General features: G+C 45.0%; 2 protein-coding genes across 2 annotated transcripts in view; both read left to right on the top strand.

Annotated features, from left to right (window-relative positions):
* Positions 1 to 812: 812 nt before the first annotated feature.
* On the top strand, positions 813 to 23,126 carry TCEANC (transcription elongation factor A N-terminal and central domain containing). The gene is made up of 4 exons (XM_045030803.1): positions 813 to 928; positions 10,544 to 10,659; positions 15,763 to 16,847; positions 20,336 to 23,126. Exons 3-4 carry the CDS (start codon positions 15,771 to 15,773, stop codon positions 20,486 to 20,488), a joined length of 1,230 nt encoding a protein of 409 aa, XP_044886738.1. The 5' UTR covers positions 813 to 928; positions 10,544 to 10,659; positions 15,763 to 15,770; the 3' UTR covers positions 20,489 to 23,126.
* Positions 10,641 to 24,673, top strand: part of RAB9A (RAB9A, member RAS oncogene family) — a 43,846-nt gene continuing 29,813 nt past the window's right edge. Inside the window, exon 1 of the mRNA XM_045030986.1 lies at positions 10,641 to 10,659. The gene's annotated coding sequence lies outside the window, so the exon portion shown is untranslated. The remainder of the gene's footprint in view (positions 10,660 to 24,673) is intronic.

Raw genomic sequence — 24,673 nt, 5'->3', positions numbered from 1 at the left:
GTCACTCCTGACCCACGAACACCACCATACCAAGACTTTAGGTGGGTTAATGAAGAACAGCAGAAGTCATTTAAAAATGAAATGAATATTGTATTTGAGTCAGGAGACAACTGTGTTGGAAACAGTTAGGATTGGTTAGATGTGGTATATTTGTATTGTAGATGTGACCTTAAAACACAGGTCCAGTCATGGGGTGAAGGTGATATTGACACTCTCCCCCCCACCCCGCACTGTTTAGTCTTTTTATGATCTCAAACGGCATGCTTGTAGGACTGAAACCTTTCCACCAGTCTCACCGCAGCTTAAGGTGGCTGAACACTACCTCAGCCTCTCTCCTTCGCGGGGGATTTGGGAGGGTGATTTTGCTTATATTTGACAGTTCCCCTCTGGAGGCGGGGGGGGGGGGGAGATTTTCGCACGTGTTGGAAAGAGTCACAGCTGAATGGTGTGGGGGGTGGGGGTGATTTTGCTGCCTGATAGTGTTTCCCCTTCTCTTCAGATTTGAAGGGAGGGACATTGGTTCATCAGGAAGTTGTGATCTAGTCACCTAGAGCTGGTCCTGAGAGATGCCAGCACAGAAACCACTGGGGCCCTCTTAGCCCGGCAGCTGGCTCCCTCCTCCCCCTCAGGGCCTGGGCTTTCCCTTATTGAAACTGCTGATACGTGTCTGGCCACCAGACTGGAAGGGGTGGGTCTTTCACTCCGCTCTGACTCCCGCAGCAGCGTCTCCCCGGCCGCTCCAGGGGCGGGAAACTGCCGCGGGCCAGGGGCCGGGCTTGTGTGTTACAGTCACACACGAGCCCCCGCGCCGCCCCCCTCCCCCGGCGCTGCGCTGCGGCGGGGCCCGCCCTGCACGTCACCGGCGAGATGGCGGCGCCCGGCCGGCTCAGCTTGGCGGGGCGGGGGAGGCCCCTGCCCCAACTCGGAGGTAACGGTCGCTGCCCCGCCCCAGCGATACCGGGGAGAGGCCCCCCCCTGCCCTTCCCCGAGTGGGGGTGGGGACTGGGAGTCAGACGTCCCGCCGCCCCCCTAGTGATCCCGGGAGCTACATTTAGGGTCACTCTGCAGCAAGGGGCCGGAGACACCGTCTCTCCTAACCCCGTGTCTGCGCTCTAGATCTGGGGCTCCTGGCGCCGGGCATATCCCGGGGGAGGGGAGGGAAGAGCAACATTTCAGTTCATCTGGGTTTTACACGGTTTGCTTTGTGTTAACCTGAACCGTGGAGGTGAAACTCAGCCAAACCCCTCCCCTTGTAACAAGGAGGGAGGGGTTACAGTGTCTCCCACCCCCAGGAGTGGGATAAGCAGTTTGGGCCCCACTTCATTCCAAAGTTTTGCAAACCTAGAGCCAGGCAGGTTTCACCTCCCTTTGGGTTTTGTTGCTAACGATCAACATACTTTAGTCTTTAGAGTGGTAGCCGTGTTTTTCTGTATCAGCAAAAACAATGAGGAGTCCTTGTGGCACCTTATAGACAAACAAATTTATTTGGGCATAAGCTTTTGTAGCTAGAACCCACTTCATCAAATGTATGCATGGATACCTCCTACTTCATCAAATGTATGCATGGATGCATCCGAAGAAGTGAGCTTTAGCTCACGAAAGCTCATGCTACAATAAATTTGTTAGTCTTTAAGGTGCCACAAGTACTCCTGTTTTTTTTACCTCCTACTGTATTTTCCACTCCATGCATCTGATGAAGTGGGTTCTAGCCCACAAAAGCTTATGCCCAAATAAATTTTTGTCACTAAGGTGCCACAAGGACTTCTTGTTGTTTTTACACTCTAGTCTTGGTGCTGTACTAAGCCATGTGAGATGAAGTGTAGAGGATCTCTTGACTTCTGTAGTCAGCTGTTTACCCTATTAACGCCTTCTCATTCTAAGGTAATAGCCACTGACATACACAATATACATTTTTATTTATGATAGACCCAGTTCACAGATAGTTTGCAGTCCTTTTGCACCAGCTATGCTTGAACAATGGCATGCAGATCATCATTATTTATATTATCATGTCACCTAGGCACCAAAGTCATGTAGAAGAACCCTATTGTGCTAGTCTCTGGTACAAACAAAGAACAGAAAGATAGTCCCTGCTCCAAAGAGCTTACAATCTAAGGGCACATCTTCACTGGAATGTTAAAGCACTGCCACAGTAGCACCTGAATGTTGCTTGTGTAGTTGCGGCACAGTGCTGGGAGAGAACTCTAAAAAAAACCCACCTCCACAAGGGGCACAACTCCCAGCACTGGTGCACTGTCTATACTGGCATGTTACAATGCTGAAACTTGCATGCTCAGGGTGTGTTTTTTCACACCTGAGAGCGAGAAAGTTGCAATGCTGTAAAGTGTCAGTGTAGACAAGCCCTAAGCAACAGTATGGTTCTACCAGCAAAAGGGGCCTTCTAGGATGCTCCTGCTTCGCATCTATTTCCTGGCATCTACAGGGGCCTGGGGAAACCATGTGCAAGCTAGGAGGCTGAGCTATCCTCCTTCCAAGAGCCCAAGAACTGAGAGAGGTTGGGGCAACTTATGCTTTCTCCCTGGGCCAGGTTGTGCAAGAGCACAGGTTAATTTAGCTTATGGTGCCAATAAGAAGATAGGTGCTTTACAAGTCAAGGTCCCTGTTTCCAGGAGTTTAGAATATAAACATCAGTAGAAAAAAGATAAAAATGGCATTCAGCAAAAACAAGTGACTGAGCAAGTAACTATATTCAGCATTTGTCTTATAGCTCTATGTTAAACTTTGTCTTCTCTCTTTCCATCATGTTAAAAGGATGATAAGGAGTTTGGGAAGGGGGAATAAGATGTACTCAGATAATACAGTGATGAGAAGCAGTATATATAACCCTCAGATAGAAGGATAAGAGTCTTGTGGGAGAAATGAGTTTTAAGGAAAGATTTGAAAGGCACATTTTGGACCATAGTGAAAACATGCCACTTTCTACAGTAACAATCTACTATGGGTTTGATTGCCTGAGTAATTTTCATGGTCAGTTTTCTATCTAGGTTCTTGTCTTGGTATCTGACAGCTTGTCTGCACTGGAGTTTGCCTTTGTTACAGCCATTAATGGCCAGTCATTGGTGTAGCTACACTAGTGCAAAAGTTATGTCTACACTACAGAAGAAGTTTTGCTGCCAGAGTATGTCAGGGCCAGGGAATGGTTAGCCTGGCCTAGCATCAGGCACAGGCCAGGACCCAGTTACCAGGAATTAGGTTGGGCTGGAAAAACCAGAGATCAGAATCAAGAGAAACCAGAGGGCAGAAACCAGGAGATATTTACCAACAATCAGGCCAAATCAGGATATCAGGTCAGGATCAGAAGGCTGGAACAGGTGAACACTAAACCAGCAGTCCTGGATAGGGTAAAGCTCATTTGGTCAAACAACTTCCTGTTTCCTCCTCTGACTTACATAGGGACTGTGGCCCAGTCCGGAGCTTTGGAGGTCTCCAAATCAGTGTAGGAGCAAGGCTTGTGCTCCACTTGGGCTTCATGGACCCTGGTCCCAGATGCTGTCTCTAAGTGCTAGGTGGAGGTTTGGAGTAGGATGAGTCCCAAGATACTGAAAGACCCAGGTTTGAGATCCATGGGGCCTGACATTGTAGGAACACCATGTCCCTGAACTACATTACCTATGTTGACAGAAGCACTTTTCTGTTGACATAGCTGCATCTCCACTGAGGATTTTGTCAGCATAGCAATGTTGGTCAGGGGTGTTTTTTCATACCCCTGACCAATGGAGCTAAGCCAGTAGTACTTTTAAGTGTAGACAAAGCCCTGGTGTAGATAGACAAAGGTGGTATAAAGCAACTGTTTACCCCAGCCTCAAGGAGAGGTAAGCTGCACTGGTACAAATAGGTATCAGTGCAGCTGGTAGTTTTGCTAGTCTACAGCAGCGTTTTTCAAATGCGGCCACTGTGGCCGCATGCAACCTCCAAGGGCTTTTTGTGCAGCCACAGCTTCCTGGCGGGGAGTGGGGGCAAAGCAGTGGCCTCTCCTCCAGGGCTGCCAGCAGGGGTTGGGCCCTATCTCCCTCTGGAGCCAAAAATGAAGGCACGCGGTGGGGCTTGGGCTTCAGACCTGGGGTGGCGGGAGGCAGGCTCCAGCTGTGCGGCAGCAGGCTCCATCCCCCAGAGCTTTGAGCCCTGAACCCATTCCTGGCCCCAGGGTCATCCCCTCCCCGACCCCATGCGCTGCGTCATCTGGCCCCAGGCTCTGGCGGTGCGGGAGTGGGCTCTGATTTCCAGCCGCAGGGTTTCAGACTCCAGCCATCATACCATGCGATCCAGCCCTGCCCCACAGCCGTGCAGCAGTGACTGCCAGCCCCAAGCTCACCCCCCACCCCATGTCACCCTGGCCCCCACTGCATCCTCTGGCCCCAGTCCCCGGCTGCACAGCTGCAGGGCTCCAGTCCCTGGACTCACCCCCCCCATCACCCCTGGCCCACAGCTGCCTCCTTACTCACCTTCCCATCCAAGGCTTAATTTGTCCCCCAGATTGCTAGGGCTGAGTAAGTCTGTTGTGAAAAGTGATATTCATAGGTTTGTTAATATCACTTTTCACTGCCTCCCTGCTGGCTAGCAAGTCTGCTCCTGTGAAAAGTGATATTAACAAATACAAATATTACTTTTCACAGAAACAGACTTACTAAGTAGCAAGTCTTAAAAAAATAAGCAACCAAAAAAGCAAAAGAAACAACAACAAAAAGGGACAAGAATATGCAAAACACAGTATTTGTTATATTGAACTTGCTTTGATCTGCTGGAGCGCGCAGCCCTACCCCCCGGAGCACTGTTTTACTGCGTTATATCCGAATTCGTGTTATATCGGGTTGCGTTATAACGGGGTAGAGGTGTAGGTATCTGATTAAATTTGAAGTATCATAGTCCCTCTATGGCTGTTGGAAAGGAGGAACATTTTCTCTCTCTGTCTCAGACTCTGGACTGCCTTGAGAATGTTTCTTTAGGTCCTCTTCTCTGAACCTTCTGACTATTGCACACATATTCATCTGATCTCCACTACTCTCCCCCTCACTCATCTTTCTAGATGTTATGAAGGGTTGTTTTTGCTGTTCTTCCTACCACCCAGCCTCTGTTTTTATTGGTGGTCTTACCCAGTAAATAGTTTCAGTGCTTTCCCTGACTAAGTTAATAGTTTTTCCAAATAGAAGAGTGAAGGTGTCCTTATTTTTGTCAGTTTTGTGCTTTCCAGAAAATTCTGAATAGTAACAGTGAAGACTGACATGACACTGACTACTGCAAACATTGCTACAGCAGAGGCATTGGAACTGTTTGCCTGCAGACCTAAGAAGGCAGTATTATATCAGGGTATGGCTACACTGGCGAGTTGCAGCGCTGGAAAGCCTCCACCAGTGCTGCAATTAGTAAGTGGCCACACCTGGAGGGCACTTCCAGCGCTGCAACTCCCTGGCTGCAGCGCTGGCCGTACACCTCACTCAGCATGGGGAATAAGGATTCCAGCGCTGGTCATCAAGTGTGGCCACACACCAGCGCTGTGATTGGCCTCCAGGGTATAAGGATGTATCCCAGAATGCTTTTATAAATTACTCTCTTTGTTTTGTTATGCAGCCTCTCTTTGTTTTGTTGTGAACTCCGAGCTCCGTTGATCCCGGAGCTGTTTATCTACAAACACAGCTCCTGTTTGCTGTGATCAATCTGTGAACAATCAAATGAGATAATGAGGCAGGCAGGGAGTGAGTGTAGGCTTGACAGAAACGGCGGGGGGGAGAAAGAAAGTCAGTCGTGTTGGCTGCAGGCTGTTTGCAGTTAAGAGTTAAGGGTAAGGGATCGGGAACATGTTCTGATTTTTCAAGTCAGGAAGCTAACACACAGTGTTGGCTCCAAAAATCCTCTCTCTCTCTCCCCCCCCTGCTCCCTGTCACACTATGCCCCACCCCACCCCCCTCTTTTGAAAAGCACCGTTGCTGCCACTTGAATGCTGGGATAGCTGCCCATAATGCATCACTCCCAACAGCGCTGCAAATGTGGCCACACACCAGCGCTGGTAGCTGTGAGTGTGGCCACACACCCAGCGCTGGCCCTGCACAGCTGGACGACCAGCGCTGCAACTACTAGCGCTGCAGATTTGTAAGTGTAGCTATACCCTCAGTTTACACTCTGTTCAGGATTGGAAGGTAACCTTCATAATCATAAGTGCTAGAAGCTACCCTCTCACCACTTAAGGGGTGGCTCATTCAGGTTAGAGTACTTCTCCAGGCCTAAATGTTCTCAGTCCATTAGATCATGCTGCCTCTTGTCTAACAAAAGTTGACATTAAAATGCTGTGCATACAGCCTGACTTTCTTTTCTCCAAATTTACTATTGTTTCCCCTGACCTGAAAATAGAATAAGTAATTGAAAAAAATGACTGAAATGTTGTTTAGTTTCACTGTAGCTTCTGTAATTATTACTACATTTTTTCCCTGAAAGACTGTTTGTTGGTGTTTTTAACTATACTTAACATTTCAAAACAGACAATCAACAGCAAACAGTGAGTTCTGCTACTTTTCTTCTTTTACATGCAGCAGAATAATGTCAGTATTACAAAATTATGCTGAATTAAGCCGTGCATCCTCTGCACACTTTAGGGACTATGATTTTGCTTGACTCATCTGATTCTTGGACTTTTAAAAAACTGACCCTTTAAGGTAGAGACCCACAAAAGGAAAAAAAAACAGTAATCTTGTGTGCTGGTACAGTTATAATAATCCAGAGTGAGTACACTCTATGTCATGGAATGCACCCATAGTAAATACAGTGTACACTTAAAGGGGAAAAAAAAATAATCAAGATGTCTTGGGTTAGTTGTACTACAGCCCCCTCTGGTGGTAAAAAAACTAAATCCTGCATTTTAAAATTGCCGATCACATTCTGTAAAGAAGTAGTTCTCAACCAGAGGTACACATACCACAGGGGGCATGCCGAAGTCTTTCAGGAAGTACATCAACTCATCTAGATATTTGCCCAGTTCAGAGGTAGGCAATCTGTGGCACGCGTGCCAAAGGCGGCATGCGAGCTGATTTTCAGTGGCACTCACGCTGCCCGGGTCCTGGCCACCTGTCTGGGGGGCTCTGCATTTTAATTTAATTTTAAAAGAAGCTTCTTAAATTTTTTAAAAACCTTATTTACTTTACATACAACAATAGTTTAGTTATATATTATAGACTTATAGAAAGAGCCCTTCTAAAAACATTAAAATGTATTACCGGCACGCGAAACTTTAAACCAGAGTGAATAAATGAAGACTCGGCACACTACTTCTGAAAGGTTGCTGACCCCTGGCCTAGTTTTACAACAGGCTATGTAAAAGCACTAGCGAAATCAGTACAAACTAAAATTTTATACAGACAATGACTTGTTTATATTGCTCTTTTATACTATACACTGAAATGTAAGTACAGTATTTATATTCCAATTGATTTATTTTGCAATTATATGGTAAAAATGAGAAAGTAAGTAGTTTTTCAATAACAGTCTGCTGTGACACTTTTGTATTTTTATGTCTGATTTTATAAGCAAGTAGTTTGTAAGTGAGATGAAACATGGGGTACTCAAGACAAATCAGACTCCCGGTCGACAGCGCAGCGTGGCTGCCAGTAAGGCAGGCTCCCTGCCTACCTTGGCCCCATGCCACTCCTGGAAAGCGCCAATGCGCCCCTGCAGTCCCTGGGCAGGGAGCGGGCAACTTATGGCTCCACATGCTGCCCCTCTCTGCAAGCACCGCCCCCGCAGCTCCCATTGGCCACAGCTTCCCATTCCCAGTCAATGGGAGCTGTGGGGGTGGTGCTTACAGGCAGGAGCAGCGTGTGGAGAAAGACCCCTGCCCACAGGGCTGTGCTGGCCGCTTCTAGGAGTGGCGTAGGGCCAGGACAGGCAGGGAGCCTGTCTTAGCAGTAGCCCTGCTGTGCAGACAGAGATCGCGATTGACTGAGAGATCCTCCAGGATCGGCCAGTCGATCGCGTTCGACTGGTTGGTGACCACTGCCTTAGACTCTGGGTATCCCAAGATTGGAAGGTTCAGGGGCAGAATCCACTGCCTGTTCTTTTGAAGAACAGCTCTACCTCCCACCCCTCCAAATACACAAAAATAACCTCCAGTAGTAACTTATAGAGATTTATAGCTACCATGAGTGTGTCTTACATTGGTTAGCACACAGCTCTCTGTTTGCTATTGTGTGACCTGGAATAAAGGATTTGACATTATAACTCTCTCCTATCCACTCCAGAGTCCTGGCTTGGTTTATAGAGCAGTAATTGTGCTAATGCCACTCATGTTGCCTTTTATTTTAATAAAACACTGACTCAAAAATTAGAGTAAGATTTTCGTATTTTATATGTGTATATTACTTTTAATCCTGAAGGATCTTAAAGCCCTTCACAAATTAAATACATAGGGGCAAAAATTGGTCCTGCTAGTGAAGGCAGGGGGCTGGACTCGATGACCTTTCAAGGTCCCTTCCAGTTCTAGGAGATTGGTATATCTCCTATTATTATTATTATTATACAGCACTGCTGAAATGCTTCCAACTCTGGGACAGAGAGCAGCAGACATGCACATCTCTGCATGCTAATGGCTGGGAAGTGAATTTTGTCAAAATACTGCAGTAAACCCCACCTGTTTAGTGCTGTGGACCCCTAATGACTTTGAATGACAACACACCCGGTTTTAAGTTTTTATATGAAAAAAATACACAATTCTTCTGGAACAGCTGAAGGTTTCATGATCTCCATCACCCTTGATCTTTTGTTTGTGCTGGGATGGAAGATAGGGCATTTAGAAATGTACCTACATCATAGACCACTCATTACTTCCTATGATCCAAGGTAGGGATGCACTTCTTTTGAGTGGGGGATTGGTTTAGACATTCACTCTTGGAGGCCAGCATAATCACTGTTTCCAGAGGACTGTGAAGGACTATATTGCTGCTTCATCAGCTAACTCTGCTGATGTGAGGATAGGACTTTATCCTGTCTTCTGTCCTCATTATTGATAAAATAGTCCCTAGGCTGTCTCTTCCCCATCTTTGTTCTCACAGGTCACTGTGGTTTACAGATGACCTGTAACAACCAAAGTGAAAGTGAACTTTGGAATTCATTCTGCCTTGTTGGTCTGAAACACCCAGTTTTGTTGACCTTCAGGATGTGCTGTAGGATCCCTCTGTTTTTTGAGTTGAAGGGACACAATAAGGCTGGTATTGTGCATGGTGGAGCATTTTGGGGTTATTGTTTTGATATCTCCCGTTGATTTTCTGATTTTGGGGGAGCTTTTCTTCTTTTAAAAATATTTTGTCATAAATGCCTATAGTGGTAGGATATTACTGTTTACTTGCAGATGTAATTTAAAATGTTGTTTAATTCTGAGTGGTGAACATTTTAAAATTTACCAAAATTCAGTGTACAGCATGTTAAACCAAAAACAGTTGGCCTTTAACAACATTAGTTTAATTGGCAAACCAGACATATTGGTATAAGAAATTAACAATCAAAGTGACTAAAGGTGTTTCCTCTGTGTGAGTGTGTGTGAGAGAGAGTGAGTGATATACACTGTCCTTTGTCATTTACACAAAGTGGCTGTTTTCATTTTAGGGATTTTTTGCTTGAATATATCTAGGGCCCTACCAAATTCACGGCCATGAAAAACGCATCATGGACCATGAAATCTGGTCTTTTGTGTGCTTTTACCCTATACAATACAGATTTCATGGAGGAGGCCAGCATTTCTCAAGCTGGGGGTCCTGACCCAAAAGGGGGTTGCGGGCGGGGGGTGGGTGGCAAGATTATTTTAGGAAGGTTACAGTATTGCCATCCTTACTTCTGCGCCGCCTTCAGAGTTGGGCGGCCAGAGAGTGGCGACTGTTGTCCAGGTGCACAGCTCTGAAGACGGTGCCCTGTCAGCAGCAGGACAGAAGTAAGGGTGCCAACCTTTCTTCTGCGCTGCTGTTGGTGGCAGCTCTGCCTTCAGAGCTGGGCTCCCGGCCAGCAGCCACCGCTCTCCAGCTGCCCAGTTCTGAAGTCAGCACCAGCAGCAGAAATAAGGGTAGCGGTACCACAACCCACCTACAATAACCTTGCGCCCCACCCCCCCCGTCCTCCTCTTTGGTTTAGGAACCCTACAATTACAGCACCATGAAATTTCAGATTTAAATAGCTGAAATCATGAAATTTACAATTTTTTTAATTCTATGACCGTGAAATTGGCAAAAAAGGACCATGAATTTGGTAAGGCCCTTTATATATCTTAATTAGGGTGACCAGATATCCCAATTTTATAGGGATAGTCCTGATTTTGGGGTCTTTTTCTTATATAGGCTCCTATTTACCCCCCACCCCCACCCCGTGTCCCGATTTTTCACATTTACTGTCTGGTCACCCTAATCTTAATAACTTGATTAAGAGCCCAGATAAATTGTTTGCTGATGATGACAAAGCAACTTTATACATTAATTCTTCTGGGGCCATGATAGGGTCTATTAACATCTTTGTGCACATTTTGATAACTTTAATTGTCGTGGCTTTTCTTATCTAGCTTTGGTGCATTGATCCTCTGTGAACTGCTCAGTTTGGAGTCTTTACTATTCATTGAATGCATACATCAATCTCCGAGGAAAGACTTCCTGTAAACACGTCTATTTTGCTTTAAGTGTAAGTAGCCTATCTCTTGAGCTGTAAATTTTCTAAGATTATAATAAATGCTCATGTAGTTGTTCAATGCACTTATTTTACTTGTAGTCCATATTATATTTAATCTTTTGCTATAGCATATTCATTCATACCTGGGTTGTATCTGTTGTTTAAATCGTGTGTGGTTTTAGTCATTTAGAGCCAAGTCCTGAAAAAGTTAATGCATGCCTGGGAGATTCAGAAAACTCATAAATAACTTAACCACTGCATGTGTGCATGTGTGTGTAAAAGGTATGGATATAGAATTTATATGTGGCATGGAATAGTGCACACACATTTGTAACCATTGCAAAAGGTCTGGAAAAGATCTAGTTTGGAGGTGAGGGTGTTAGCCAAACCAGTGCCTTATCCCAAAGTGCAGTATAACGCATACTGGATGAGCACATGACACTGTAGCTAATTTCACCCTGTGTCTCATGACCAACCATAACAGCCAGCAGATTTTCTTCCTCTTTCAACACCAACTACTTGATCTTTGGAAGACAGGAAACTAATCAAGTGCAGTGCTGGGTTTATACATCTGCTCTTTCATTGTGTAACTTTTAGTTACGCAATCCAGTACTTGCTGGACTGGATCTGTATTTGTCGTTATTAAGGATGTAGGATACTTTTGGAAATGAATACTGTTATTTTTTCCATCGCTTTAGTTTTTTAGAATTAAACAAACCTTCTCATTGTACTAGACCAGGGGTCTCAAACTTAGTTTACCTTTGGGCCAGTGCCAGTCCTCAGATCCTCCCAGCGGGCCAATAATGTCACTGAAGATGGTGTTCATACCACCTCCCAGCCCGTTTCCCACCCTTTTCCCTCGCTCTCTTGGCCTCATGCCACCCTGGCTGACTCTGCCCAGCGACCAGTGACGCTGCCTCCATGGCTGACTCTGCCCAGCAACTAGTTATGGTACTTCTGTCCCTCTCCCCCAGCCAGTGGGAGCTGCGGGGGGCGGTGCCTGCAGCAGACAGATGGCAGCATGGCTGCGTGGGTCTCTCCTCTGTGGCTCTGCTGGCAACAGCAGGGATAGGGAACCGCTTGCAGGGAGCCGAGCTGCCTGAGGTGAATGACGAATTGCCGAGTGCAACCCCTGGGAGGGTCCCAGGAGCAGCAGGATGGAGCAACATTGTGGGGAGGGGCACGTGAATCTCTCCTGCCCGCTCCCCTCCCGCCTCCACCAACCCCCTCAGCCGGCAGCCATGAGGGTCGGATGAAAGAACTTTTTAACAAGTTTCCATGCGCTGCAGTGGGGAGGTTCTCGGGCCACAGATGGCCCGGGGGGCCGGGGCTTTGAGACCCCTGTACTAGACTGTGTATATTTCTAAACTAAACAGTGAGAATGAGGATGTTGTTATGCATACAGTTCAACAGATGTAACTGAAAAATTTATCCTGTCAATCTCTCTTCTTTCTAAATATACTTAAGTAGCATTTTTCATTTTTAATACCAATCATCCAAGATTCACAAAGCTCTTTAAACCCATTCATGCTTGACATTTTGGAGGCAGGTTAGGATGCCAGTAGAGACTGTCAATCAGCTTGGAAGAAGGTCAGGCTGGGTTGTGGTTCACACTCAGGGAAACATGGCAGACTCTAATAAATAATTGATATTTATTTCGCTGTAGGCATTGATGTTGTCTGCAAATTAAAAAAGATAACATTGCATTGCTTTCCATTCAGTTCACATTTGGAAGATTTACATTAAGGTTCACATGCAGAAAGTGTATCTTTGCATCCATAATGTATTGAAACATTTAGTTTAGTGAAATCTTAAATTCTGCAAAAATAGATAGCCCCCTTTCTGTCTTACATCGAGTTCCCTGTGGGATGATTGTCTGGACTTTTAAAACTGTATATTCAATACAGTATACATCCCCCTTGTGCTGTCTCCTCTCTGACTTCTGTCTGTAACCACTCTTCTGTGGATGTATATTCTGGATGTGTACCAACAGTTTTCCCAGACTTTGAAAATTGTCATGAGTTAAGATCACAAGAGCCTTCAAAGCAGATTTTCAAAGTGAAAACATGGGACTAGCAGTCTGGGAATGTTTATAGATTGTTTTTGGAGGCAGTCAGGGAGGTGTGAAGCAAGGGTTTTGGCAGCTGGGGGATAAAGGACAAAAAGGGCTGCCCATTCCACCTCTTCCTCATATTTTCTATGCTCTTGTTTTCTATTTTTCTCTTTCCTCATTTTTCCTGTGGTCAATTCGCTTCTTTTTCAGCATCCTTCAGTTTTCTCCTCTTTTGACCTTCCCCTCACTCTCTCTACCATAATTCTTCATTTTAGTATTATTATTTGAAACACTGTAGCACCTAGGAGCCTTAGTCATGGACTAGGATCACATTGTGTTAGGTGCTGTGCAAAGAAAGAACAAAAAATGGTACCTGCCCCAAAGAGCTTACAGTCTAAGTGCAAAACAAGAGACAACAAATAGATACAGACAAACAGGACAAGGAAGCAATGAGATAGTATTGGTCAGCATGTAGGCAGGTGTCTAAGAGCACCAGCAGCCCTATCTCCCTTTTATTCTTAGTCGTTTATTCTACCCCAGCTCAAGAGGCCCTACCTTAATCCTCTGCTCACCTTTGGTGCAAGGAAGCTGGTCAGATGCATGAATCATACTAGGCAAGCTTAGTAATTACCTGCATATGGCTGTGCAGATCATGTGATCTGCCCGTCAGCTCATCAGTCACTGCACTGCCCAGATTTCTGCTCGGAACCTTCATGACTAAGGCAAAGCAGGGTGACACATGTGACAGGCCTGGTGATGATGTATTCCTTAATATGTGAGCACTTAGCCAAGCTGTCATCAGTCTCACCTTCTCAGTGGCCGATGACTTCTTTAGCTGATCAAAACACTATTTCTGGTTTAAAAAAAAAATGGACTGGGACAAGCCCTGAAAACAGTGACACAATCACACTGGTTTACAAGACCAAGTATTCGCTTCAGTGAACACTTCATCAAGTCTTAATTTATGCTTATCAAAGTGGAATAATGGAGAAAAGTATTAGGACTGCTGGTTTTTTGTACAAATTTGTATATTGCTTCTGTCCCGAGGGCTTTGATTTTTGTCATGGGCATAATGAGAAAGGCATAAGGAAAATCTAAAAACAGTCAGATCACAAGAATCTACATCCCAAATGCCCTTTACTTTTTCATTAGGCCATATAACTGTGCATATGCTGTGAAAACATTATTTGTATAGCACTGTCAGTGTGCCAGGTACTTTATGAAAAATACACAAAAGGCCTTTACCATAAAGAGCTTGCAAAAAGAACAGATAACAGTTTTTAATTTGAGTTGCTATTCTGAAACCTACTTTACCTTTGTAAAATAAATAAAATATTTACTTGCTATGGGATGTAGAATGTTGGAACTAGTAGGGGAAAGGGCAGAGGAGATGATCTCAGTGGGAGTTTACTGGTCTGGTCCCATTTCTCTTTATTAGCCTCACAGGATTTAATTTAGCAGCTCCCAATTAAATTTGTTCATCTGTTTACTATTAACAGCTACCCAAAAAACCTCAAATGTCAAAAATAATGGATATATATATATTTTTTTAAATGAAAATTGTTGGATCCACAAGAGCTGCCTGAAAAATCCATTCTGAATCATATACTGTATTAATTCATTTTCCCAGGGCAAATGTGATTTGGTCACACAGTGCACACGTTAGCTACGTGATTTTATCTTTCTGCATAGTCAAGACCTAAGAGAAGCTTAATATGAAGAAGCAATCAATGCATATTTCAGTTGTCTGCTGCAAAACACTTAATATAAGCACTGCAAGCTAGTTTCATACGGGGAGAATGTGAATGCACAGGTTTCCTAAAGCCTTTGTACATTTTATGGTTTCTCCTGGATGTGCATATGTAATCCCCATTTATGTCAATAACATTTAGACATCCACTGACAGAAAAATGGGCCTGTGGGTTTTTTGTTTTGTTTGAGGGGGTGGGGTGGGGTGGGGAGTGAGATGCAGAACCTGATTTGTTATAATGTAATGGCAAACAGAAATGGGGAAATCATGGCTTTGTCATGGTAAACAAATTCAATAAATAAAAAGGCAACATTCTGGCACTATTTAATTAAGTGATTTGTTATGATAAATTATATGAAAGATGATATATTTTATTTTACAATAAAAATTGTTAAAGCTAGTTAAAAGATTTTATATTAGATATTAAGACACCCAAACATTTGGGAATTTATTAAGCCAAATTTGTAAACATTCATGGAAGACTCATGCTAAGAAAAGGGCTGGCTGGGGTGACAAAGATTGATTTTAAAAAATAAAAATAAGCCACAAATCAAAATCTTCTAAGATGGTCATTGACTTTTGAGTGCCCACCTTCCACTTGTTTGTCTAGATATGCTGATAATCTTCAGCTTCCATTGAGTTCAGTTGGAACTGAGTGCTCAGCAGTTATGAAAAACAGGTCCAAGAGGTCTCAAGTGAGGAACCCAAAAGTTGAGGCATACAAAATCAGTGACAAAACATATAAACTGGATAATAATACACCCATTCTCTGAAGATTGCACTGACTTCCTATTTGCTTCTTGATGAAATTCAAGTGGTTGACTTTGATATATAAAGCCCTAAACAGTTTGTGTCTTGGCTGCATGAGAAAAAAGAGTTTTCTCTTTGTGTCATTGTAACAATTTTGCTCAACCTGAACTCTCTTTCTAACAGTCTCTAGGTTTTAAACACCAGAAGACTCGTGGCTGGGCATTCTCAGTAGTGAACACTGAGATTTGGACGTTGTTTTTCCCCAATTGACTAATAGAACCAGAGTCTATTAACATTTAGGATACAGTGCAAAGCCCCTCTGTTGTCTCAAAACTTTGACTGAGCATGTAACTGGCTATGTATTCAGCTTATTTTAGTGTCTACTTCTATAATGTATATGCAAATAAGTACATCTGTGGTACAAGTGAGGTTTTTTGCAAATTTAAGAATAAATTAAATTATACAATAACAAAGCTTATAAAAGTTTGCAGAACATTAATAAAAATATATGATATAATCATCGTGACCATAGAGAAAGCTATTATTATTACTTTTCTTTCAGGTTTAAAAATGTCTGATAAGAAAATAATTATGAACAGAGCCCATGATATTGAGAAGCTACTCTCTGAAAACAATTTCCAAGATATTGGAAATCATCTTACAGAACTTGAAGCTGTTGATATGACTATAGAATATCTTCAGGAGACTGATGTTGCCAAAGCTGTGTACAGAGTCCTCCAGAACTGTCCTGCAATGACATTGAAAAAGAAAGCAAAGCATTTATTATCAAAGTGGAAGACACTTTACAAGAATAACTACCTTTCATCGGTACAAGGTAAAAAGTCAGTTTCTGAGAGTGTGAAAGAGCACAATGAATATTTCAGTGTGGTTCCACAAGAACAAATGGAGTTTTCTGAAGAATTGAATCAGCATGAAATGTTAGATGCTGCTGGCGCTAACAGTTTGCTAACATCACAAAACGTTCCAAAAGATGAAGTGTATAATAAGCCAAAAAGCAGTGTGAATCAGCTGGGTCTTTTAGAAGAACAGAGCGCTGATAACGAAGACGCTAAACCTGCTGGCAGTGAAACAAGCCCACAGCAAGAACATCTGAAGGCTGTGAGGTTGAAATGCACAGAACTTATTTATAAAGCCTTGACTGATTCTGCCACAAGCAAAGAGGAAGCCAATTATCGGCAAGAATTAGCCAAAGAAATTGAAGAGCGTATTTTTGCTCTTCATGCTAGAAATGACAAAAAGTACAAAAATTGTATCAGAAGCAAAGTCTCTAACTTGAAGAATCCTAAAAATTTCCACTTAAAACATAACCTGTTTTCAGGGACTATGAGTCCAAAGACTTTTGCTGAGATGACAGTGATGGAAATGGCCAATGATGAACTGAAACAACTCAGGGCTTTGTACACAGAATCATCTGTTCAGGAACATCAGCTTCCCCAAGTTGTTGATGGCACACAGACAGACAAAATAAAATGTAGGCGCTGTGAAAAATTTGATTGCACTGTCACTATGATTGCCAGGGGAACTCTCTTCCTTCCTAGTTGGGTGCGAAATGCAAATCCAGATGAACAAATGATGACTTACGTTATTTGTAACAAATGTGGAGACCAGTGGTACCACAGCAGATGGGTTTGTTTGTGATTATTAATCCTTTAATGAATATCACTTAAAAGTGAAAAACGTAAAATAGATATCAGAAGAAAAGTGTGTTGGGATTATTTTTATACTTGTTTTAGATGTTTATAAATCTGTGCTATTGTGCAGACACTGCAAATAATAAGTTGTAGGATAATAGCTAAAAGATAATGGTCATAAAATAATTTTGGAGGTTGTTTTGAAATCCTTATTTGGCTTTTAAATTTTATTTTCTGTAAGTATGTAAAATATGCATTGTGTGGTAACATAATTTAGTGGAAAACATATTTGCATGCTTGTTACAAAGATTTCTTGCATATCAGAAATTTCAAAACAGTTAAGGACTTATTTTCAAAGGTATTGAACACTGTAGTTCTTATTAAAAACAACAACGAGGAATCCTTGTGGCATGTTAGAGACTAACAAATTTATTTGGGCGTAAGCTTGCATGGGCTAGAACCCACTTCATCAGATGCATGGAGTGGAAAATACAGGAGCAGGTATAAATACATGAAAAGATGTGAGTTGCCTTACCAAGTGTGAGGTCAGTATAACCAGACAATTCAATTAACAGTGGGATACCAAGGGAGGAAAAATAAATTTTGTAGTGGTAATGAGAGTGGCCCATTTCAAACAGTTGGCAAGAAGGTGTGAGTAACAGTAGGGGGAAATTAGGTTTAGTTTTTGTAATGACCCAACCACTCCCTGTCTTTATTCAGGCCTAACGTGATTGTCTTCAGTGAGATTTGAGGATGCTCAACGTTTATGAAAATCAGGCCATTAGTACAGTTTAAGCAAATTAATTGCAATACTGTAATTAACGCATTTTTTCCAGGATGATCACTGAAGAATGTCCAACATAGACCTGCTCTGTAATTAAATGAGAAATCACTTGCAAAAAGTGTCGGATTACTTCTCTAACCAATTTAATCATGTCTAAGTAGAATGATAAGCTGCCAAATATAAAAGATACAGGAGAGAATGGTAGCAAATTAAAGCAAAAATGGACTGGGATGTAAACTGTTTTATAGCTAAGCAAAAAAAGAGATCCCAGATCAAACATGAGTATGACACAGAGCAGTGGTTCTCAAAGCCAGTCCGCCACTTGTTCAGGCAAAGCCCCTGGCGGGCCGGGCCAGTTTGTTTACCTGCCGCGTCTGCAGGTTCGGCCGATCGCAGCTCCCACTGGTCGTGGTTCACCGCTCCAGGCCAATGGCTGCAGGAAAGGCGGCCAGCACATCCCTCGGCCCACACTGCTTCCCGCAGCCCCCATTGGCCTGGAGCGGCGAACTGCAGCCAGTGGGAGCCACGGTCGGCCGAACCTGAGGACATGACAGGTAAACAAACTGGCCCGGCCCACCAAGGACTTTCCCTGAACAAGCGGCAGACCGGCTTTGAGAACCACTGCCATAGAATATTATATAAATTTGAGGTCCAAACTTGCATTTTAACATGGTATGCATTACACCTGGTAGTAAGTGTTTGCAGAATTAGACCCCCGAGGGCCTGATTCAGGAAATCACTTATGCACATTATTAAATCATCCTTATTCAAGAAATTAAGGGATGAAGTTAATGAGACTTAAGCATATGTTTACGTGCTTTCCTGAATAGGCATGTTTTCCTGAATTGGGGCCTTAGTTACTAATTACAATGTTACATTTTCCCTCATTCAGATAATAAATACATGAGGGAAAAAACCTTCTTGTTTTTATTCCAAGAATTAGTGAAATATTGTGCTCTATGGTTGTTGCTTTGTCCAATAGTGAAGCATCTGCCTGTCACTCATGTAACAAGTCCATGCCAGTGAGTGACCCACACCCAGCAGCCTTAAATGTCATGGGGAGGCGCCATGTGAGTGACAAATGTCACATTTGTGGAGGGATCAAACCCCTGTCAAAGAAAGAGAGGGCAGCCACACTAAAGTATTTACTGATGGAGTCTGCGCTCCCCCCCACCATCGGATCCTTCCTGTTTGGAGTAAATAACAAGCACATCCACATCTGTTAGGAATGCTCTTCCTGATCTGAGTTGAGAGGCAGATCTTGTTGCTGGTACTGAAGAATAGACAACATAAGTCTCCTAAGGACTCAGTACTGGAGTCTTCAAAATCTTCAGTGCAGGCACCAAGTGGAGGCAAGGACACAGAGGTGCACTCACAGAAGCAGCATTCAGGAATAGTCCTCGAGCCAAGGGGGTTCGTTGACTGTGGTGCTTAGGATGGGCCTATTGAGACCAATCCCTGAAGTACCAAGTTAAACAATTCATGAGCTGCATCATATGCATCAGGTGTAGATTAAACCAGAAAAAGTTCTTGGCTATGTGGTACTGAGAGCTGCACTAAGGGCAGCATGGGCGGTAGTTAGAATGGCAAAGCAGCAGGTCAGTATGATTTCAGTCTGTGGGATAATATCTTAAAATTTAATGACAGGCTTCCAGACAAGGTAAAGCAGGAATTCATAGCTGTAGTGCAGGAGGGCAAGTTAGTTGCCAGAACAACCTTGCAGACAAAAATAGATGCAGGGGACTCTGGCTCAAGCTATGGCTCCACCATCACTATGCTGTGCTCTTCATGGCTGTGGTCATCAGGTCTTCCCCTGAAGGTTCAACAAACCATCCAGGACCTCCCATTCAAAGGCCCCTTGCTCTTTTCCAAAAAGACTAACAGGAGGCTACAGGTCTTAAGGATTCAGGGGCATCCCTTAAGTCTCTGGGAATTTATTCAGCAGCAACAAAAATAAAGCCGTTCCAGCTGCAGCAGTCTCAACAGTTTCCACCTGTCATGCCTCGTACTCAGGACCAGTCTAGAAAGGAGGAGAAGGCGTTACAAGAGGCGTACTCCACCTCCCTTCTCTTCTGCAGCTGTTGGTTCATCTCAGCAAGCTGGGCCCTCTAAACAAACCATTTTGACCATGTAATCATGGTAACAGTGATATAAATGGTCACCTTTCTTATACACACCATCACACCTGCTAGTTCCATCATAGTCCACCTAGTAACTATCTCAGTTTCCACCCTTCCATGGATAACTGCTTGCTTTTTTTTTTCAATTCTATGTCTATCAGGTTTCTGAAGGGAATGGACAGGTTATATTTACAGGCACACAGCCCTGTCCCTGGTGGAACTTAAATTTAGTTCTAGCGAAGTTCCTGGGTCCCTGCTTTGAACTATTGGTGACCTTTTCTTTGTTGCACCTTTCCGTGAAGGTGGCTTTTTTGGTTGCTATTACCTTGACTAGGAGAGTGGGGGAATTGCAAGCCTCAGTATCAGAACCTCCCAATATAATTTTCTTTAGAGGCAAGGTGTACCTTTGACTTCACCTGAAGTTCCTGACTTAAGTGGCTTCCAATTTTCACATTAACCAAGCAATTTATTTACTGACTTTCTGTCCAAAGCCTCATTCGAATAAAAGAGCTTTGACTTTTTACCTGGATTGGATTAGGCCATTTAGGTCTTTGTCACAATTGTTCCTTGTGTTTACAGACAGAGAGAAGGGCCATTCAGTGTCATTCTGAAGGATTTCTGCTTGGATTTCCAGCTGTATTCATTTATGCTACCAACTGGCTGATCTTGCACTCCAGAGTAGAGTGTTGGCCTATTCATCCAGGTCGCAGGCAGCTTCTGCAGCCTATGTGACTTGTGTGCCCATCTTGGACATTTGTAAGTTGGCAACCTGGTCATCAGTCCATACGTTTGTCTCTCACTACACCAGCTCTCATCAATCCAGAGATGATGCCAGATTTGGATGGGCAGTCCTGCAATCCTTATTCAAGTAGATTCCAAACCCACTTCCAGGTCACACTGCTTGTTAGTCACTTATGGTGGAATGGACATGTGCCATCACTGGAAGAAGAAGAAACAGTTACTAACCTTTTTCTGTAACTGTTGTTCCACAGCCCTTCCTCCTTCCCCTCTCTGTTTGAGTCTATCCAGTAGGAAAGAGGGGTTGAATTTAATTTTGTCCTGCCCATATCATCTACAAATGTTTACTCTGCCTTTCAGATGACTAGTTAAATTGTTATTTAAAACTAGCAATTATTGCATTACCTATTGGCCACCTCCCTACAACTCTGTTCACAATCCTTCAGACATCTTCCATTCCATATATTCATGTCCAGTCCTGTTTGAATTAAGAAATAAGATTTTGTGAGAAACTAACAAACACTTTACTCACTTGTGAACATGGAGATGCTGCTTCTTATGGTTCATTTAACTTTTCCTTTGGTTTTTAATTTGACAGGAGCTTTAGCAAAAAAAAAGGAAAGTGATACAGGTGTGTGCATATCCCAAATGTGTGTGGTACAGAAAAGGCGTGGTCTTAGTTTCAGTATGCGGTATTTTTCTCTGAGTGCAGTCTCTCAATAAGGGGCAAGGCCAGAGCACATGCTGTATTATTCATGCATAAGTGATGTAACAGAGCCAGTTATAATCTTAGACTGGATAAGACTGTATGCTTTGTTCTGAAATGAGCACCTGGATGGTGTACCTGGATATGAGCAGCTGTCAATCTGCAGCTATGGGTTGGGTGCTGTTTTGTTCCTTTCACTAGCTTATGGTACAGAAAGCCTATGTACCTTTCATATGGTGAATAAAAATACAGGAGCAAATTTCTTAAGGTCCAGATTCTACTTTCAGTTGTATGTGCAGAACACAGAATGATTTCAGTGCATACATTTGAGGACACAAGCTGTAAATCTTCATCTGCTCTAAGGTATGACCTAATTATATTTCCCATGAGCAGTCATCATCTTCTTGTTTATAACACCATAACTATTTCTACTGCAACTATCTGTGTTGTTATAAACATGAATAACTATGGGCGTGGAATTGTTGAGCAAATGAGCTCTATGGCCCTGATCCTTATTCATATGCTTTACTTTAAGTATATATGTAGTTCCAGTCACATAACTATTTGCAAGATTATAGCTATTAGAGGCCATGATCATGATTTATGTATTTGTTAGTTTGTTTATTTATTGCCAATATCCTTTGCTATATAGGTCAAGAGAACAAAATACAGAAGATATATACTATAAGACAGTTTATATTAGGAATTTTATTTTTAAATAGAATGTTTAATATTTCCCAGCAGGTTTCAAAATCTCTTTCAGGCACAATAACTATTATTTAAAGTAATGTCTCAAAGAAAAAAGTGGCAGTTTCCAAACATACAAATGTTGTTGTTATGTTATATAACTTACAATGTAAGTTTCATTTTGAAAGATCCTAAACAAATCACAGGAATCATTTCCTTCATCACTGAAATGCAGCCTTTGCAAACAGTGGTCAAGACCTAGGTCTTACATTTTATCCAATATGGCACTTCCGCAGCACAACACCTCTTCATATTGTACTGTAATATTGGGTAAGCACTGACTCCAAGGGAAGAGTGCCAATTCAAAATCATTAAGACCTTATTTTTCCACAAATTTTAAAATCCAGTTCAGTAAGTGGTCGTGAAAATCTTAGGGTTTTAAATGACAACTACAATACTATTAAATTCCAAATTCAACAAATTATTACTGTTATTTATTACTGTAGGGCCTAGGAGCCCTGGTCATGGACCATGATCTCATTTGTGCTAATTTTTGTGATTATGTGCTTAAGTCCATCCTTGTTTAGCAAAGCACTTAAGCATGTGCTTAACTTTCAGTGAATTCAATGAGGCTTATGTATCTGCTCAAAGTTAAGCATGTGCTAAATAGAGATGGGCCTAGGCCAGGGGTCTCAAACACACTCTTGCGTGTGGCCTGCCAAGCTCCCTGTGCCCCCCCCGCCCCTCTGCCTACCCGCGGGATTGCCCCCTGTGGCGCTGCGAGCCCTGCGCCACTCTCTGAAGCAGCTTGGCAGCACATCCCTTCGAGGGGAGGGGGAAGGAGGCACAGGCACTCCTGCATTGCCTCCTTCCAGGCACCGCCCCCCGCTGCTCCCATTGGCCGGGAATAGGGAACCGCGGCCAATGGGAGCTTCGTGGGAGGTACCTGGAGGGGCGGCAAGAGCAGCAGACACACGGAACCCTGAGCCCCTCCCCCTCCCCCAGGGGCTGCAGGGACACGGTTCCAGCTACTTCCTGGAACGGAGCGGCGCAGGGCCAGGACAGGCAGGGAGGGAGCCTGCCCTGGTCCCAGTGCGTGCCGCTGCCACCCTGAAGCCACTCTAGATAAGTAACGCTGGGCTGGAGCTTGCACCCTGAACCCCTCCTGCACCCCAACTCCCTGCCCTGAGCCCCCTGCTGACCCCTGCAAAGCTCCTGCACCTCAACTCCCTGCCCTGAGCCCCCACTGCACCCTGCACCCTTTCTGCACCCCCTGGGGCAGCGTTGGGGTGGGGACTTTGGAGAAGGGGTTGGAATGGGGCGGGGCCTAATGGAAGGGGTGGAGTGGGGGCGGGGCCAGAGTCAGCAAAGGGGTGGTGTCAGTGATGCGGCCCTCAGCTCAATGCACTAGTCCTCATGTGGCCCTCGTGGTCATTTGAGTTTGAGACCCCTGGCCTAGGCTCATCACATTCACCTGTACTTTCTATCTGGACTATGTTAATGATCTTGCAGCATTTACGTCTGCCACTAGCTAGGGTGACCAGACGTCCCGATTTTATCGGGACTGTCCCGATATTTGCTTGTTTGTCCCGCGTCCCGACCAATGTTAGGTCGGGACACTGGACAAACAAGCAAAGGCTCCGGAGCCCGAAGGGCTCGTGCCCTCCCCTGCCCCGACTCCGCCCCCTCCTTCCCCCATTGGATCCTTCCCCAAATCCTCGCCCCCATCCCTGCCCCCTCACTGCCCCATTGTCTCCCTCCCCAAATCCCCACCTCTTTCCAAGCATGCCATGCCCAGGAGACTCAGGGGAGTGCGGGGCCGGGGTGAGTGTGAGTCTGGCCTGGCCCCGAGCAGGCAGGACTCGGGCGCGGTACCTGGAGGGAGAATAGGGGGGCGGCCCGTGGGGCTAGGCGGCGGCTGTTCTCCCCACCTGGGCAGCGGGACTCGGGAGCAGCCGCTGCTGCAGCTCCCACTGCTGCGGGGGGAGGAAGTGGCCAAGCACGTGGCGCTCGGCGGCTGCGGCTTTGGTGCCCGGGCCCGAACCCCCCGAGCCCGGGCCTGCTGCGGGGCAGCGCGCACACTGCGCTCAGCCCGTGGCCAGTCGCGTCTGGGCTGGCTGCCCAGCTGGTGCAATCCCGTGGCGGAGGCATCGGCAGCCCAGTCCCATTCGTTCCCCTGCAGGACCCGAGCGGGATGCGGGGGGCTGGGGCCTGCTGCCCCCACTCCGAGGCCGCCCGCAGGATTGCACCAGCTGGGCAGCCAGCCCAGATGCGAGTGGCCAGGGGCTGGGTATGCGCAGCGTGCGCGCTGGGTCCCCGCAGCAGGCCCGGGCTCGGGGGGTTCGTGGGCGCCAGAGCTGCAGCCGCCGAGCTTGGCGGCCGCTTCCTCCCCCCGCGGCAGTGGGAGCTGCAGCAGCGGCTGCTCCCGAGTCCTGCTGCCCAGGTGGGGAGAACAGCCGCCGCCTGGCCCCGCAGGCCACCCCCTACTCTCCCTCCAGATACCGCGCCTGAGTCCTGCCTGCTCGGGGCCAGGCTGGACTCACACTCACCCCGGCCCCGTGCTCCCCTGAGTCTCCCGGGCCTCCCTCCAGCGCTTGCGGAGGGAGGAGGAATCGGGGGTGGGGGATTTTTTTTTTTGCTCTGCCGCCATTTTTTCCCCCTCTGCCCCCGCCCCGCCCCCCCCGCGTCCCGATATTTGACCTGGGTGATCTGGTCACCCTACCACTAGCAGACGTCTATTCCTTTAAATAATGGAATGGTTCTTTTGTTAGGCCTTGACATTAATT

Source organism: Mauremys mutica, chromosome 1 (assembly GCF_020497125.1).
Source record: "Mauremys mutica isolate MM-2020 ecotype Southern chromosome 1, ASM2049712v1, whole genome shotgun sequence".
Lineage (NCBI taxonomy): Eukaryota > Metazoa > Chordata > Testudines > Geoemydidae > Mauremys > Mauremys mutica.
The sequence above is the reverse complement of the archived record's forward strand: the minus strand, read 5'-3'. Positions and strand labels throughout refer to the sequence as shown.